Source organism: Sander vitreus, chromosome 13, assembly GCF_031162955.1.
Source record: "Sander vitreus isolate 19-12246 chromosome 13, sanVit1, whole genome shotgun sequence".
Lineage (NCBI taxonomy): Eukaryota > Metazoa > Chordata > Actinopteri > Perciformes > Percidae > Sander > Sander vitreus.
In genome coordinates this window covers 13543096-13562167 of record NC_135867.1, presented here as the reverse complement: position 1 = coordinate 13562167, position 19072 = coordinate 13543096, and the positions used below count along the sequence as shown (strand labels likewise).

General features: G+C 40.5%; 1 protein-coding gene across 1 annotated transcript; it reads right to left on the bottom strand.

Annotated features, from left to right (window-relative positions):
* Positions 1-9311: 9311 nt before the first annotated feature.
* On the bottom strand, positions 9312-13323 carry rtn4rl1a (reticulon 4 receptor-like 1a). The gene is made up of 3 exons (XM_078266715.1): positions 13314-13323; positions 11800-12254; positions 9312-10585 (listed from the first exon to the last, which is right to left on the bottom strand). The coding sequence occupies exons 1-3, from the start codon at positions 13321-13323 to the stop codon at positions 9686-9688; spliced, it is 1365 nt and encodes a 454-aa protein (XP_078122841.1). The 3' UTR covers positions 9312-9685.
* Positions 13324-19072: the final 5749 nt, after the last annotated feature.

Below are 19072 nucleotides of genomic sequence, written 5' to 3'. Positions count from 1 at the left end.
GCTTTCGCAGTATGCTTCGGGTCATTGTCCATCTGCACTGTGAAGCGCCGTCCAATGAGTTCTGAAGCATTTGGCTGAATATGAGCAGATAATATTGCCCGAAACACTTCAGAATTCATCCTGCTGCTTTTGTCAGCAGTCACATCATCAATAAATACAAGAGAACCAGTTCCATTGGCAGCCATACATGCCCACGCCATGACACTACCACCACCATACTTCACTGATGAGGTGGTATGCTTTGGATCATGAGCAGTTCCTTTCCTTCTCCATACTCTTCTCTTCCCATCACTCTGGTACAAGTTGATCTTTGTCTCATCTGTCCATAGGATGTTGTTCCAGAAATGTGAAGGCTTTTTTTAGATGTTGTTTGGCAAACTCTAATCTGGCCTTCCTGTTTTTGAGGCTCACCAATGGTTTACATCTTGTAGTGAACCCTCTGTATTCACTCTGGTGAAGTCTTCTCTTGATTGTTGACTTTGACACACATACACCTACCTCTTGGAGAGTGTTCTTGATCTGGCCAACTGTTGTGAAGGGTGTTTTCTTCACCAGGGAAAGTATTCTTCGGTCATCCACCACAGTTGTTTTCCGTGGTCTTCCGGGACTTTTGGTGTTGCTGAGCTCACCGGTGCGTTCTTTCTTTTTAAGAATGTTCCAAACAGTTGATTTGGCCACACCTAATGTTTTTGCTATCTCTCTGATGGGTTTGTTTAGATTTTTCAGCCTAATGATGGCTTGCTTCACTGATAGTGACAGCTCTTTGGATCTCATATTGAGAGTTGACAGCAACAGATTCCAAATGCAAATAGCACACTTGAAATGAACTCTGGACCTTTTATCTGCTCCTTGTAAATGGGATAATGAGGGAATAACACACACCTGGCCATGGAACAGCTGAGCAGCCAATTGTCCCATTACTTTTGGTCCCTTAAAAAGTGGGAGGCACATATACAAACTGTTGTAATTCCTACACCGTTCACCTGATTTGGATGTAAATACCCTCAAATTAAAGCTGAAAGTCTGCAGTTAAAGCACATCTTGTTCGTTTCATTTCAACTCCATTGTGGTGGTGTATAGAGCCAAAAAGATTAGAATTGTGTCGATGTCCCAATATTTATGGACCTGACTGTATATGTAGTTGGTGATGAGATCAAAAATCAATGCGAGGTGAAGCATCTTAAAAACTAAAAAGAGAATGACTTACTGCTAAAAAGCTGCAAATGATAAATAATATAGAAGGACTTACACTGTAGGAATTAAGTTGGGACGGCATCTAGATGACAGGTAGAGGACTGAAAGTGAGCTGCTGTCTCTTCTAGGAAACCAACCAGCACAGCAGAGCACTGAGAAATAATAGATAGGACCCCATTAGTGGGGAAGCTCTGGGTGATGTTCTTAACTTTTTTTCTTCTTTTTATTTTTAGAAAAAAGTAGGAAAAAAATATGTTTCATAGTTCTCGTGGAAGGTTTTTAGCTGGAGGAGTTTAGAGTATATGGCCTCACATTGAAAAGCATTCTACAACTGTGGTAATTCTTGGCATAGTGATGCTTTTTCTGTTTACACCTGCTACTTGGGTGGAGTGATTTGCTCGCAGCACCTTAGAAGCCCCATGGTGAGGAGCAGAGAGTTCGCCTGGAGTTCTATCTTTATTTGTACACGCTGTGACTATACAAATCACAACATACGTAAATAGGAAAATGTTGGCGTTATTTTGTCACTTATTGGGAGCAGCAGGCTAGATGGAGCCGGTTACCTCCAGGATCTGTGCTAAGCTAGGCTAGCGGGGGGTGCGACAGAGAGTTACGACACGCACAGAGATGAGAAGGGTATGTATGGACTTATCTAACTCTGGGGGATACGGTGAATAAGCTAAAATCCCAATAAGTCGGCGTGTTCCTTTTAAAGGGGGTCGTCAGATCTTGGGTTAGGAGTATAAAGTAGGACAGTCAAGCATTTTCCGTAGAGGTCTAATCAGCCAAGACCACTGAAAACCACTTTGTGGTGAGGCAGCAGGCAGTTGCACTAAAGTCATCGTTCAGGCAGCCACGCACAGTCCCCTGTGGGCAGCCAGTGGTGGAGGGGGGGGATGGGGGGTGGATATCTGAGATATCTGTGAGATTTAACTGCATGATCATGTGCAGTTGCTTCCATTATTACTGCTGTTGACCACCATTGACACATTTTAGTCACGCTAGTGGCTAGTGCTGCACAATATATCACAATGTCAACTTGCACTATAGACACAGAGCAAAAGACAAAATGTAACTATATTTTTGGTGCCTTTTGTGCTCAGTTCAATGTTTCATTTTTTAATATAACAAATAATTTGTTGTATTTAAGCAGTACACTAAAAGCAGCAGAAAGGCAGAACTGAGTACGCTTTAATATCTGTTTATTGCATTATCGTTATTGTGATATTCAACAATTTTATCCCATATTGCATACTCATACCGGCCTACTAACAGCGTGACTCTGCTGGCAGTTGGTTGATCGGTCCACCACTTTGATCCTGACTGCAATATCTCAACAACTACTGGATTGATTGATATACAATCTTGTACAGAAATTCATGGTTCCCAGAGAATAAATCCCACTGACTTTGGTGATCCTCTGACTTGTCCTCTTGCGTCACCACGAGGTTGACATTTGTAGTTTTAAGTGAAATGTCTCAACAACTATTCAAATTAATTTACCATTATATTTCTTACACACATTCATTTCCCCCTCAAGATGATCTGTAATAACTTTGGTGATCCTTAAACTTCTCATCTTGCTCCATCACATGCAAAACTGACATTCCCATCAACCTCAGCTGTACTGTGTAAATGTAAATGCTAACACACACTAAACTAAGATAGTAAACATTACCTGTTAAAAATTAGCATGTTATTGTAGTATTGTCATTGTGAGCATATTAGGATGCTGATGTTACATTTAGCTAAATAGTGCTTATGTACAGGCTAACAGAGCTGCTAGTGTGGCTGCAGACTCTTATTAAGATATGTTTGGTCTAAAATTAATTTTGGCCAACTCCGTCTTTGTTTTGCTCTCTGTAGTATTTATTATTTTGGCCCACAAATACTTTCTATTCAATCATGGTTTGTCAGTGGTATTCATCAGCTCTCAGATGGATACCATGGTGATAATAACATCTGACTACTGTTACTTCCCTAGAGATGCTTCAATTAAATTGTTAGATGTGTTTTTGAGATTGTTTGGATGAGGGAACAGAGCATTAAAAATGTAGAAACATAAATATTGTTATTGACACAACACAGGGCTCCGTGTTACAGTGCAGATACTTTCACTTATTCAAAACATGAATCCAGGATGATGAAACATTTAATAAAGCTGCAGCAAGACTGAAACACACGCTGCCAGTTTTGATTCAGCATGCGTATGCCAACAGATGATGAAGACATCAGCTGCATATTCAAATGCCATTTCTCAGATTTCCTTGTGTAAGACTCGGGTGCTGAAAGGTTGAAAATGTAAACAAACTGTGGCTGACTGTTCCCCCTTTTTGTTCAAGTGCACATTAACTTTTGTTACCCTTTTAAAAAGATGTAGACATATTGAGTAATTTAACCATTCAGTATGACTAAAATGGAATAAAGGGAGCCGTCAATAAATGTAAAAGTGCAAGTGAATGTTTTGACTTGAAACAGACAGGCATTTTTCCAGACAGTTCAAGTCTGATCCTAAATATTATAGGCTCATGGTTTTATGGCTGCACATCCTCGTCACCTTCGTTACGGCCCCACACTTTGACCTTCTTCGTAATTAGAATCAGATATCTGCCTGTAATGAAGCCTGACGGAGTTATGGTACTGAAAAGACGGCTGGTGTTAAATGGTGCTTACAGGAAGGTCCTGTAAGGCACGTGAGCTGGTGTGTGATAGATGCTATGTGCTTGGATGGCAATGGAAACGAAAATCAAATTGCGTCTGTGGAAACATCCTGCTTCTGAGAGAAAGTGAATACAGGACACATGGTGTGTGCATCAGATTGGTGGAAACATCATACATTTGCATTTTACTGAAGGTGTCTCCCATTTCTTAGTTTTCCGCTTGTTTCACAAAATCTCCCAACACTGTTCTTTCTAGCAGTGTTTTATTTCTTTCTTTTAACTCTCCCTAGCTCTTTTCTGCTTTTCTTTTGCGGAGTCTCAACTCTTCGGGGATTCACACAGAGAAATCAATTTTGCTTGGCCTCTTTGCCTTTGGAAGGGAACATAGGCATGTATAAATATTCACATGCGGCTATTTCAGATCCTCAGCTTAGGGACTGAACTAGTGGATGAGCTGTTCTTCTGTTTGATCATGAAGCCTGTATACATGTGTCTCTATGGATGATTTCTCTCCTCACTACCTTTTTCACTACCTTTTTTCCCCCCTGAAAGCCTCCCTTCCTTAACTTCTCAAATTCTTCTGATCGTCCTTTACAGCATTTTTATATTTTTCCTTCTCTTTTGCCTCCTATCAACTTTCCTTCTTGACTTTATTCCTTTTCCTTTCCTTTTTTCTCTTCATCCATCCATCCTTCCCTCACTCTGTTTCTTTTTCATTTTCCTTCCCTCCTAACTTATTATCTTATCCTCTTTATCCTTAACTTTTTTCTATGGCTGTCAGCATTAACGCGTTAACCGCGATGCAATTAAGGGCCGAGCATAACGCGTACATTTTTTTTAATCGCATTAATCGCCTGCCGCCATTTATTAATTTATTTTACACTTCACTCGGCTTTGTGTCGTGCATAACAGGCTGCTATTTTGACCCTTTGCCGCACCTTTACTTATAATCAAAGTTGCCATACTTCCTCGTAACACATCCTGATGCTGCAGGCTGCAGGCATGATGGAGAAAGACAGCAGCAACACAATTCTGAATGGCGCTTTTTACTTTCCAAAACTCCTGGACAGGTCATTAGACAAGTCGAAAGCCACATGCACATTGTGTAAAACCGAATAAAACTATCACCAAAGCACGTCAAGCTTGAGCTACCACCTACGAGCTAATTAACGTGACTCACGTTGATGCTAGTGGGCTCAGGCAAAGCATTATTTTGGAGAGTGCTACTTGCCGACCTGTTGATGAAACCAAATCCAAAAAGATTACTACAGCTCTTGCGAAATGGGTGGCAACTAACTGCAGACCTGTCAGCATCGTAGAAGACTCTGGTCTTAAAGACTACGGTTGGCATGTTCTGATCCGTCTTATACATTGCCGTCGAGGGGGACAGTACTTTCACGCGTACACAGCCTGTACGACACGGAGAAAGCAGCCCAACTGGAACTGCTGCAAAGTGCTGCAAACGCTGTCTCATTAACCGGTGATCACTGGACGTCAGTGAGTAATCAACATTATTTAGGAGTTACTAAACACTATATTGACTCTGGTAAGGATAGGGCTTTTTAGTTTTTTAGTTAGGTACTTGGAGGAATTGTGCAATAATGACAGATTCACGCATTCTTTTGTTTACAGTAAATAAATAATAAACAAATACAAATGTTAAAGTCAAGTTCATTAAGTAATTACTTTATGAACTTGACTTTAAGATTTGTATTTGTATAACTTTCTTTGCATTTATTTGATTCCCAGTAAAGATACACTGGTAAGAATTGCTTTCCATTGTTAATATGTACTTAAAAACTGTTCTGAAATGCAAAATAATAGAATTTTAATCATGTGATAAAAATGCGATTAATCGCGATTAACTATATAAATTCAGCGATTAATCGCGATTAAAAAAATGAATCGTTTGACAGCTCTAGTTTTTTCTCATTTTGCCTTCACTGTTCTACTATTTTACTAAGTTTCTGCCATCTTTCTAACTTTTATCACTGCATTTCTTCGTCCCTCTTCTTCCTTAATGAGATCCTCCCTTGCTTCATCATTCTCTTTATTGTTGTATCTTTAATGTTGCAATCCTTTTTTAATACTTTGTATTGTTCCTTTCCTCATTTGTTTGTTTCTTCCCTCCTTCCATTCACTCATCTTTCTTCCCTCCATCTCATCGGTCATTCTTTATTGTTCTAATAACCTTTTTCTTTTAAGTTGCTTCACTAATTAATGTGCCTTTACCCGTGTGACTTCTGTTTTAGGAACTGATTCATTTTTCATATTCACCCTGAACTCATTAAGACAGAAGCTCTGTGCTCTGATTCAAATGCTGCTCCTCCTCACATGTAGTGTCTCTTCATGGGTGAACACACGTGAACTGCACCCCAGGCTTTGTTTGGGACGCATGCAGCGATTGACACACAACTCGGAGCTGATGCTGCAGCCACCCATATTACTGTATGCCCACTGCCTCTCCCCTGGCTGCTGCTCTGGATTTCTTTTGCAGACATCTCCACCCCTCTGCTTTTTAAATCATTGTACTCATTCTCTCTCTCCCTCTCTCCCAATTGTCAGCTTTGTTTTACAAACAGAGCAGTGATACCGTCTCTCAGAGGCACACCTCTTCCCCTGCCCTAGCCGGCTGTCAGGCTGGATCTGCCGTGACAGTGGGCATACTTGGTACACCGGTGGACACGCACAAATAATACACAAACACACACAGACGTAGAACAATTCAGTGTCACGTGCAAACACACATGCATAAATGTGAACACCGTGTAAACGATCATAGTAGACGTAGCACATGCTAGCGCTCCATTTGACCTCACCTTGACCTGACACAAGACACCTCCCTCGCACCCTCACAGCTAATACAGCTCGACTGGTGTGTGCAGTTGTGAGTTTGTGTGTGTGCATGCATGTGCTTACAGTCATTCAGATGCATATTTTATATGAGGCTGCTGAGTGTACAAGGGAAACTAGGGCATGAAGGAGGCCAAACTATATCCTGGTTATGCGTACTTATTCCATTACCTTTTTTTACTTTTTAACAATTTTTCTTTCCTTTCATTGCCTTATCATTCAGCCTCAGAGCTCATTTTGGAGGTCTGACCATTAGAGACACACACACACACACACACACACACACACACACACACACACACACACACACACACACACACACACACACACACACACAGATGCGCATATGCTCTTACAAAAGGGAGGCAACAAACACAGACCACCTCAGCTATTCGAGGACACTTTCTGTTTAATGTTATTTATAAACAGCTTTTGAGTCTGGCATTGTTTGATAACCACATACAAAACATTTTGGGTTGCACAAAGGAAGTTAGGAGAGGAAAAGAATAAGGAGATAGAGGGGGGGAAAAGAGGGAGCAACGGCGGTGGAGGAGAACGAAGCATAGAAGGTGGAGAGGGAGGAAGAGAAAAAGCAGACGGAGGGAGGGGAGGAGAGGAGAAGGAGGGAGAGAAAGAGAAGAATGAATAGAGGAGGAGAGGGGGGGGATGCAGTGTACAGTTTATCTTGAATGAGTCAGCAAAACAAAAAAAACTGAAAAAATTATAATAATCGTATTAAATAAAAATTAAAGTTCCATCCCCTAGTTCCCTGTTTTATTTTTTTAGGGAACTAGCGAGACATAACAGAGTTTTTTTTTCTTCATTTTTTATTTTATTTTAAAAAAAAGTCATCCTCACAGGAATTAACAGACACAATTTACATCATCTGTGGGTTCACAGCAGCACAAACATGTTCACCAGAAGGGGTCTCTAATCCTACATGTCAGGAAAATGACACCAGTGACAGGCTTCTGTTCGTCCCCAACATTTAGATAGATGGACACGAAAAGGCGGGGCTCAGCAGGAAACACACACAAGCCGTGTACAAATGTAGCCCCTGATCTTTGATTCCCATCCAAACCACACATTTTTTAGGTCGCCAGCAAACCATACTAATAATTTCTTGTGCTTTTTGTCAACTTGTCATAATTTAACCTTTTTGCTGGGTCATCCTTTGCATACAAGAGCAGCTCCATCTTAAAATAGAAGTTATAACTTTGTAATGCTATAAGAAATAGACTTTTAAGATTACTTGCTAGTTAAGGTACCCGGATGGCTCATGTGTATCGGTACAGGTTTTACCTTTTGTAGCACTTGAAATAGTTGTGGTGCTCTGCTCTTGGATTTGAAAGCCCTGGACTGACAAGGGTTAGTAGTTTGCAGTGGGACAGGAAGGCTGTGAAGGTGATCGAGCTTCGTTAGGGGTGTGTGTGTTTGAACTGCTCCAGTTCATCCAGGGCACCATGTCCCATAGTCCTCTCTGTCCTTGTTATTTCCTGAAGAAGACTCAGAAAGTGCCGGTCTTCTCGGACGTAGCAGCAATAATATACAACTCTCCAATTAGGGCTTACAGATTGTCAAATCCATCTGTTTTGGAGCACACTAAATACACCAGAGAGGACAAGGACAGAAATGCAGTAAAAGTTTGTCAGTGCCTGTGGTGATCGTCACATACTCTAACTGCTTTTGTTTTCCAGTTTAAGCAGTTGATTAGACCATTGCAGGAGATCTTTTGTGGTGGTGTGGTGGTCATCAGCACTCCTGATGATTGTATGGCATTTGAAACCCTCCTGTGACTATTTAGATTGAATCATCTCTGCTTGAAGGATATCTTTTTGCCATTAATCTCCACAGTATTAAAGTACATACCAGTTTCTGGGAGTCCAGACGTTTTGTGAGCCAGACTCTAGCCTCAGCTTTTCCTTGGCCTGCGTGTGTTGACCTTTCGTACGTTTCGACGTTTCGTACAGTAGCCAGTGAGTTTGAAGAGTGAATGAAACCATCCCTTACCTCCATAGTTTGTCCTCGTTGGCCACTGGCTTTAATTAGGCACTCTTATCTAGTGTCGTTTTACCCACATGGCTTTAGTGTTTTCTGGACACACACTCATACACAGTGAAACAGACATTCATTCACTTGCTCATTTACACTGACTATGACTGATTGGCTCTCATAATGAAAGGTTAGTTCTGAATGGCTTTTAAGTTGATGGGTTGCAAGGGGACAATGGGACACCTTTTAACAGGACTAGTTAGAGGTGTCAATTCTATCGACGTGTCACAACTTCAGTGGTGTTTTTTTAGAGTTTAGACTAAAAGCCAAGGATACAGATAGGCATTAAAGTGGGTTCACCTTCCTGTGAGACATTTAAGTAAAACCACTTTATTAGTAGATATATAGTGATTGTAGTTATTACTGCTATGGCTCTATGATCACTCATTTTAATGCCACTTGTGCCTGCAGTAACTTGTTTCTGGATCTTGAGGTGCTGTTGAGTGAGCAGTGTGACAGTTATGAATGACTCTCAACATGAGTGACAGATGGAGGGTGCACTGAGAGATCACTATTGTGTCAAGAGGGCTAAACATAGAGACTGAGCTGTTTTGATCCTTATTGTGCATTGTTCTCGCTATTACTTGAATTAATCATTGGCTTGTTATTTTATGTGGCCGTACAGTTTTTAACATGAATTAGTGAAGCAATCGATGCCACAGAGACAGATAGAAGACAGTTTTCCTGATGTTTCCCTTGGTGACATCATCAAAGCAATGGGCTAAATTGTTTTCCCTGACTTCCAAGTTTTGATTATGACTCATTAAGTTTCCTGCCTTTATAACGCAGGGATACTATAACATTAGATATTTGATCATGTTCTTTATACACAGTCATGTACACCAATAGTTAATGCACACATGCCTAATTTAAAGAACCAGGGCAGGGTTGTTCAGGAGAATGAATCAAAGTGTCCATTTCTTGTCTCAGCGTAGGATGACAGAGATGAGTGACAGCAGCAGAGCTGATGGTAAACAGAAAATATAATCTGCAATTTGTGACCCTGCTTTATTATTGGCTCTCTGGACCCCACTTGGTGGGCCGACAGAAGTCCTGGGGATGCACTTGTTCTTCCTCCTTGCAGTTCCAGACAGGTCATATTTACCTCCATCTGGAGTATAGTCTTTTTCACCCTCCTCCTGTAGTACCTGCACCTCATTGACTCCCCCTTTAGCCTTGCGGCCCCGGCGGGTGCAGTTTCTGCGGCCTCCCTTAGGTGGCCGCGGCAGGGGCGAGGGTGAAGGCAAGCTGTACTGATCCCCGTGGGGCAGGTATGGCCGCTGATGGTGGTTGTGATGGTTTCTGTGACGATTCAGGTGGTTCAAAGACTCTCCATGCTCCATCTCACCACCTGGGGCACCATGTGCATGACCTTCTCCTGACAGGCAACTGGGCAGCTCCTCTTTCTTCAGCATTTTCAGGTCCTTCTCTGCCAGCTCTGGTGGTGAAACACACATCAGAGAGGAGGTGGAGCCTCTGAACCTCCGCAGCCAATCCCAAAGTGACAGCGCCTTGCAGTCACACTCCCACGGGTTGTCGTTAAGTCGTAGGTACTCCAGGGCAGGCAGTACAGTCAAGCTGGATCCGGATAGCTCAGTCAGAGAGTTGTTAAACAGGTACAGGGTGGTGAGGCGCCGCAGGTCATGGAAAGCCTGGCGGTCAACCCACTGGATTCGGTTCTGGTGGAGAAGCAGGCGGTCTAAGACCCCCAGACCACGGAAAGTGTTTTGGCGAAGGCTCCATAGTTTATTGCCATGCAGGAAAAGATGACTGAGGTTCAGGAGGTCGATGAACAGATCGTCCTCCAGGAACTCTAACTGGTTGTCCTGCCAGGATGTAGGGGAAGGGGAAGATAAAAACAGAAGCTTAAAATGGAGTGCAGTGCATTGGACATCACTTTGATATTGTTTGAGTACATTTATTCACTGTATTGTGATATATTGTTATTGAAAAAACATTTATATCCTATTGTAACATTAATATCAGCAGTAGTCTGCCCTTGTATGGCTAATAGCTCAGTTCCGGCATCACACAACAAATGAATAATATCACAGTATTGCATACATTATGCAACTCAAATAACAGGTTTGTCTTATTGCACAGAATAAATTGACTAAGCAAATTTGAACATTTCCCCATCTTGGTGTCATGAACTATATGTGCAATAATACAACCTGTGCAATACTGCTTCCATGCTTTTAAAATGCTTGTTCATATATTTATTGACTGGGATGACGGGATGATGTGCACGAGTGTATGTAAGAGTATTTGTAAATTTATTACTTTTGTATTCAGTTACGGCACTGCAAATTGCGTTGTACATAAGCTTGTGCAATTGCAATAAAGTCTATTCTAAGTGCAGGAAAGAGCTGGACTATGCAAGGAATTCAAAGTCTTTATTATTTTTGGATGCAGGATGGGTGGATAATCCGTGATCTGTACAGCTTCTAGAGGGCAGTAGCTAAAAAAGTGGTGAGCAGTGTAAATGGGGTCGGAAAGGATTTCTTTGCCATTTGAATGGTGCGTTTTGAGGTCGAGGACCCTGTTAAAGAAAGGGGATCAGTGGCCAATGATCGTGGGTGATTTACTCACAACTAGCTGTACGCTTGACAAGCTGTTATAGATGACATAACAGTGCTGTTAAACATTCAAGCTGTAACCTTCACCCCACTCACTCAATATCAATTGATTTTCCCATCAATAATATGGTTAGATCTTTTCCATGTAATAGAAGATGTTCTCCTCATAAACCCACCATGTAAATTAAATCATATTACCAATCTTAGATATCAATTCCAGTACTGTTATCATACTTAATCACAGAAGCTCTACTGGACTTTGATGTGAGGGCTGATTTGTGGCGTTTTACCTGCACAGAGGATAGCAGCTAGCATTTCATCAGTGTCCAGTTAAAATTGATTAATAAATCAGAATAGACAGTAAGTGCTGAGCCAGGCTGATGGACAGATTGCACCATAATGCGATTGTGATGGCAGATGCAATATTCAGTACAGATAAAAGCAAGCTTTTATCCATGTACCTGTAAGTAGAGATACTGGAGATTATGGAGGCCTGCAAAGATCCCTGGAGGCAGGGTGATCAGGCCACAGTGGTATAGGTGCAGGGCATGTAGCCTACCCAGGCCCAGGAAGGTGTCTGACGCAACGGCCTGCAGGTGCCTGTTGTCCCCAAGATCGAGCTCCTCCAGGCGGTCAAAGCCGTGGAAGGTTGAGGGTTGTATGTAGGAGATGTTGTTAGAGTAAAGCCACAACATGGTTGTGGTGGGCGAGAAGTGGCCTCGAAGTAGCCTCTGGATCTTGTTGTTCTGCAGAAAGACGCGCTCGCTCTGGGCAGGGATGCCCTCAGGCACGGCATGGAAGTTGTGGGCCTGGCAGGAGACAGTGCTGGGTGAAGTGTAGCAGATGCAGTGGCGAGGGCAGGGCAGAGAGAGATCCAGGCCACACAGCACCAACAGTAACTCCACCCCACCATAACCTGAAAGAGGAGAGGAGGATGAAAATGAAATAAAGAGAGCATGAGAGAAAGAGAAGCAGAATTAATTGAATTCATACGGCAGAGCTCCTGTTATCAGACACATCTTAAATGAAACACTCATTGCTCTCAGTTTACAAGGACAACAATAGGCATGGTTCAGTGCAGGCAAATTACAATGCTGACACAAATCACACAAAACACACACAAAACACACTCAAAACACACACACACACACACACACACACACACACACACACACACACACACACACACACACACACACACACACACACACACACACACACTTACACACACTTTGTTATTTGAGCCCGTTCTTCTCACATATTTTCCTTCCCAACAGTTTACTCTTAACTTTAACATTGCCCACCCTTCAAATCCAAACTCAGGGGACCACACTGTAAGAAATGTCATGGTAGTTTAACTTGGAAATGCAAGTTCACCTGCTGCCTTGAAAATCGAAGTTCACTCATCTTGAAGACTGCCTTTGTTTCAACTTAGAAATTAAAGTTAATGAGGTTGGGGTTCTGGTTTTGTTAAAGTTGTTCTTTTAGTTGATTTAACTTTTTATTACTTGGTTTAACTTTATACTTTAAAACAAATAACTTATTTTCTTTAATAATGCAAGAAACCTTCCTTGCCTAGTATAACAGACATACTTTTCTGCTTTATTACAACTCACAGTTTCAAGTTAAAACAACATAACCACATTTATAGCAGAGACAGCATGGGTGCGGCTGCCCCTCTAAAGCTGCTGATCTTGCGTGACTTGACATTAAAGGGCTGCTAGTGAAGTGACATGCTGAAGGAAGCCTATTACTGCTCAAAGTTTAACACTGTCATACTCCAGCTCTTCTTATCAAACGTAACAGTCACTTAACTCATGGTTACAAATGTAAACCAGCACAACAATGACAATTACCAGGCAAAAAAATACTACATTCTAAGCAGACATGTTTAATAAACGGAATTCATAAAGTTACATTTGTATTTTGAACAAACTGCAAACTTTTCAGCAAATTTTAACACAACTCTATTTACCGCCTTGCATCATGGGAATTGACCAGCCAATGAACCAATTGCACCTGACTGCAGTATGCAGATCGGGGTTGGGCTAAATGTGGGTGGAGCTAAACGTTTGACTTTTCAAAAGTACTTTCCATTTCAATTTGAGAAGAGTGAAATGCCAAATTCACAAGCCTTTGACAGGTAATCCCTTCGCCGGTGGCACTAGTGCTTTCTTGTTTGCCACAACACGTGTTATATTTTAGTTGAAATTTGAATAGGCTACATCACTTATCTGTGGTGTATAATTCATTTATTGTGTCCATGCTTTAACTCTGCCGTGAAAGAAGACTCGAAAGGCAACTCTTTTTTGTTGCAACACACACAACCGCTTTTCAACTGATAACTTAACTTACATACCCAGTTCAATCAACACATACATATCTGACAAAAAATTTAAATAGTTGACCCAATGAATAAATGCAAGTTTAACTTTCAAAAACTCATAAAGTTAAGTTCAAAATCCACAACTTGTATAAGCATCAATTAAAAATAAGAAATAAGTGGACATAACTAAATGGGTCTGTAATGTTTTACAGTGCATTTTGGTTGTTTTGCAAAAACCTTGGAAATCGTTAATAGCAAGAGGCTCCTACACCACGTAGAAAAGAAAATCTGCTAGGAGCTTTTTTTCGGATCAGAATGTGTGTGTAGTCTTATTTTATTTTATAGTGCGGTAATGTGATTGTGACATTTGTATTTGTGTTCCTTGGACCAATCTTGACGATACAGCACACACACAGCATCCCATCACGCACCCAAGGGCATAAATCCCAGGGGGGTCGGGGGGGTCAGGACCCCAACCATCTAAGGGTTGTCCCCCCCTAGAAATATCATTAAAACAATGCTGTGTATTATAAATAACATAATGATGTATACTTAAAATATCTGTGTAAGTAGTAAAACAATACAAACCCCAAAAAAAACTTTTTAAGTTTAGAAACATTTTGGGTCCCCCCTCCCTTGCCTCACAGTGGTTTGGTCCACTGCCTGCTGTACTCAGGATCTGCACTAGACTCACAGTCACATCGGGTAGTGACAGGAATGTAGTAAGTAGGCGGTTCAAGGCTGTTTTATTCACATTAAACATCGGATGAAGTTGTTCTTTTCTCAAATAGAAATTATGCTGAGTAATTAATGAATTAGTCATGACAAAAAAGTTTGCTATGTTAGTGTAATATAACGTAACGTTACCTAGCTTATTTAATAGCTTGTTGGATAGAAATGCACCCACTACAACGTTACCACAGCGATAAGACTAACGTTATGTGTGTGAACTGATATTAGGGTTAATATTGAAGATCTACAGTTGTGTTTTGCTCAATATGAAGTTAAGTGGCTGATCAGTTAAATATATATCCTCTGTCCCAGACGAAACCTAATATTTATGTGGAGGACGCAAGATCATTTCATAATTATAATATGACCGCGTGGTGAACCTATGAACTCATATTTAGACATCTGACGTTAAAGATTTGTGTTGTCGTTGCCCAGATAAAATGACAAGAGAAAAGAAAAACAGACATAAGATCCTTTTTCAGTGGGCTTACACCAAAACGCCAAGTAAGTACAATAAGTCCTCATATCAAGACAATTTTGTAACATCTTTATAAGAATGGGTGCTTATGGAAATACTAACGTCACTATGTCACTGGCAAAGGAGACAGAAAGAACTGAGGAACAGGGAGACCAGGGACAGTCAGGTGTAGAGTCTCAGGTAAGTGTGTTGAGCTTAGTTCATATTTTTGGAGGTATGTGGCTGTCAGGGTGAGCAGATGAGCTTTACTAGTGGCTCACTAATTTACATTATGATCAGCTAATTTAACAAGTGTACAAAAGCATTGTATTTCTTTTATATGGGGACACTTTTTAAAAATAAGTCATTATGTTTTAAGGTATTTTAAACAACTTAAAAATAAATACATAGTTTTAAAGAAGAATATTTTGGTCAATTTAGTCAGCTTTTTCATTGAATCAAGAGAAACGCTGAAAAGAAGGATAATGGTACAGTCTCCATGCTACACTAATGATATTATTAAGGCTTTCCTCTGTGTACACATGTCCTCTACGAGTATAATTGGCTGTATTATTTGTGTCCCCTTCAAAAATTGCTCTTTACGAAATTTGATGTTTATTGTCCCTCCCTACTGTTAGATCAGATTCACGCCCATGCACGCACCTTACAGTGTTATATTCTTTGGTTATCCTCTAAAGGCGACAGAAAATCGATGTTTCTCCTGCTTACAAGTGAACGCGCACCTCACCTGTTATACAGTTCCACAATAAGGAAAGTGAGAAAGAGGGAGAGAGAAGAGGTAGAGGATGAAGCGGGAATCATCTGCAGCATGCCTGTGAAGTGGATATTACTTTTTGTGTTCAGATTCCCCTCGTCTCACTCCTTATTCATTTTTATTATTTTTTTCTACTCCAGTGTTTGATGTATTGTGGGGCCAAAGAGGTAACAACGTTGTAAATGAAAAAGAGATGAGGGTGGAGACATGCTGATCCGCAGAGTAATTTCGATATGATACAGTATGAATATCATGCTGACATGTGTCCAGCCTTGTGTGTGTCAGTGGCATGAGCAGATGTGATGGGCAGGACACTGCTGCTCTGCTTTGTAAAGAACAACATGTTCTAAAATTCCAGCTGAGGACAGAGCCGTATTATCCTGTGTGGTACACATGTGTCTGTATAGCTCTGTATACTTGTGTAACCATGTTCACACAGGTGCGTATGTGTTTGTCCGCATGTCTCTCTGTATACGTGACATTTTATCTGAAACATATTGTTAGAGCTGTGTCTGTTGCATTTGACAAGGCTAGTCTATATCCTTGACGTTCCACTTCCGGGATTGTTCCAGTGCCGCAGGAAATTCCGCCGGATGCATGTATTATCCATTTCCTTCTGCTTTCTTTGTGTTAGAATCTTAAATTCGGTGGATTTATGAGGACTATTTTTGACTGCTCCTCAGATCTCTGCATGGTAAATTGAGACAGCTAGCTAGACTATCTGTCCAATCTGAGTTTTCTCTCACACGACTATTTCGCAGCAGCTCTGTGCGGAGCTTAGCGCCGATTGTGATTGGTTTAAAGAAATGCCATTAAACCAGAGTAGTACCATACTGTGCAGTCCTTTTCTAATACTCTATGAATGATTGACTATTTAACATATATATATATATATATGGATGGTTAAGCAGCAACTTCTTAAATTAATTGTGGATTTTACTATTCAATTGAGAAAAATACACATTCATCACTAGTTTATGAAACAAGACTTTTTTTTATGACATATGACTAAAACAATACAACCTTTTTTTTAATTAGTTATTGTGAACATTATTTACAACTTTCTATTATGAGCCTATATTAGACTGGATGGCAATGTCCTTCTGCCAGTCGATCCACCACTTGCTGACTTCCCATCTAGCGCCATCATCAGGTCAATATTTAAATTTAAATTTAAAAAAAAATATTTAACAAATTCTAAATTAATGAGACATTCCATCCTCAACTGTACTTTTAATTAATGTTAATTAGCAAATGTTAGCATGCTAACAGACCAAAAGAAGATGGTGAACATGGGTAAACATTATGCATGCTAAACATGAGCACACTACCATTGTAATTGTGGCCATGCTAGCAGTTGATAGCTTGATGATAGCTTTTAGCTTTAAGCACCGCTGTACAGTACAAGAGAGTCTCACAGAGCCACTTTCATGACTGACTCTTAGTCTTGTTATCGGAGTTATCTAGATAACAACAAAGTAATAATAACAAATGTGAAGTAATTTCTTCTTTAACAATTATTATAGACAAATGAATATACAGTGTGCCATTTTGTCATTTTACGTTAGTGAGTAACCAATCTACAAACTTCTAACAAACTAACTGCTAATTAACAGTTGGAGCAATATTTGTTTACACGTTTAACAACACATAACAACACTATGCATATATTCTGTATCTCCTTCTGCGGTCAAGTCTTTGCAGCTGTATCATACAAAGGAAGAAAAAAGAAATATTTATGTGTGTATATATATCACATCAAATGGTGCCTCATTTTACACACATTTCCATTCATCACCAAGATCTCTTGGTGTAAACAGTTTGGCCATTTGAAATATGATCGTATTGATAGACCCAGTGTTGGGTTGGAGGAAGGTTGAATAATAAATATTGAACAATGCTCAATTCACTTCATTATTGATGCTTTTGCTGAAGTGTGAGGCATTTACGTGTGCCCTGGTCTCCCTTTCCTCTTTCTTCCCCTCTACTCTGCCTTATCTGTTTTACACAGATTTGTTTTCTCACAGTCTGTCGATAGCTTTGATTGGTCAAATGTTATTGTTATACACTGTAACATACTGTAAAGTGTGTATTCAGTCCCTTGGGTAATCAAAATAATATCTTTCTGTTCTTTCCTCCTCTTCTCTACTCCTCTGCTTTATCTATCCATCTGTGTTGCCCTTTGCTTCATGCTTCTCTGCCTTCTTTCTGCACGTTTACTCTTCCCTTCCTCCACATCTTTATCTTCATGCACTGCTCTGCCTCGCCTGCTGTGTCTGTTAATTAGATAGAAAGCTGCTTTTTGCTACTTTGTGTATGCGAGCGTGTACAAATCTGCATTGTATGTGCATGTCTGTAAGTATCGGTGACTTTGTGTCTTTGTGTTTCTTAGTGGGAAACATTTTATTGTAAAATAATTCACATGACTGGGAGATTTAGCTCTTCATGTATATCTTAAGGTCGTCATGTCTTATGCTCTATCTGTGACTAGAAAGGGTTCCATAAATTAGAGTTAAGCCATTTTCTTTGTTTAAAACTCAACTGCATCACAAATGACAATTGTGATTTCTCAGTTGTTGGTGTATGTTTACAATTTTTAAACTCGCCAATGGGGTGTCCCCACTGGTCCCATTTATTTATTTATTTTTACATTCAAATTGTCTTTAGTCTGCTTGACACATCCTTGTGATAGTGCTTCTAGCGTTTGCATTCCCACTTGCTTTTGCTTCTTCGTTGCATTCTGTTTACCCCTGCAGTCTTTAATTTTTACGTTTCAAACCCCGAAGGGGTAGAACCCTATTGTTTTTGCTCCGGTTTATTAGGGTTTGCCAAACTTAGAGCTGTTGTTTCGCATTCTGAGCTTGAGATGATCATTCATGGTTTTATATAATCCTGGCTTGATTACTGCAACTCCATTTTCACCTTTCTCAGCAAGTCGTCCCAGGACCATCTACAACTGGTCCAGAACTCTGCTGCAAGGCTGTTGACCAGGTCCAGCAGTTGCACATCACTCCAATTTTATACTCATTACATCGGCTTCCGATCAAGTTCAGGATCCAATTTAAAGTTCTTGTTGTGACTTATAAAGCGTTGCATGGTCAGGCACCTGTTGATATCTCAGACCTGCTCCATCCGTACACTACTAACAGGTCCCTCAGGTCTTCTAACCAAGGATTACTGGTCCCTTGCACTCGCTTAAAAACTAAAGGTGACCGTTCCTTTGAATCGGTGGCTCCAAACCTGTGGAACGCTCTTCCTATTGTCTTACGTTCTGCAGTCTCTGTTGAAGCTTTTAAAAAGCAGCTGAAGACGCACTTGTTTAAATTTGCTTTTGACTCATGTTTGTAACTTTGGGTCTTTAAAATGATTTTCAGCGTTCTTTCAATTATTTTTTCCTTGCTTATTTTCTGTTGGATCTTACTATATTTTTTACAAATGTTTATC

What these genes read in the sequence shown, in the direction of transcription:
- rtn4rl1a (XM_078266715.1), bottom strand. An exon ending in TCCAGTATCTCTACTTACAG is followed by an intron (nt 10,586 to 11,799) that starts GTACATGGATAA and finishes ACATCCTGGCAG; the next exon opens with GACAACCAGTTAGAGTTCCT.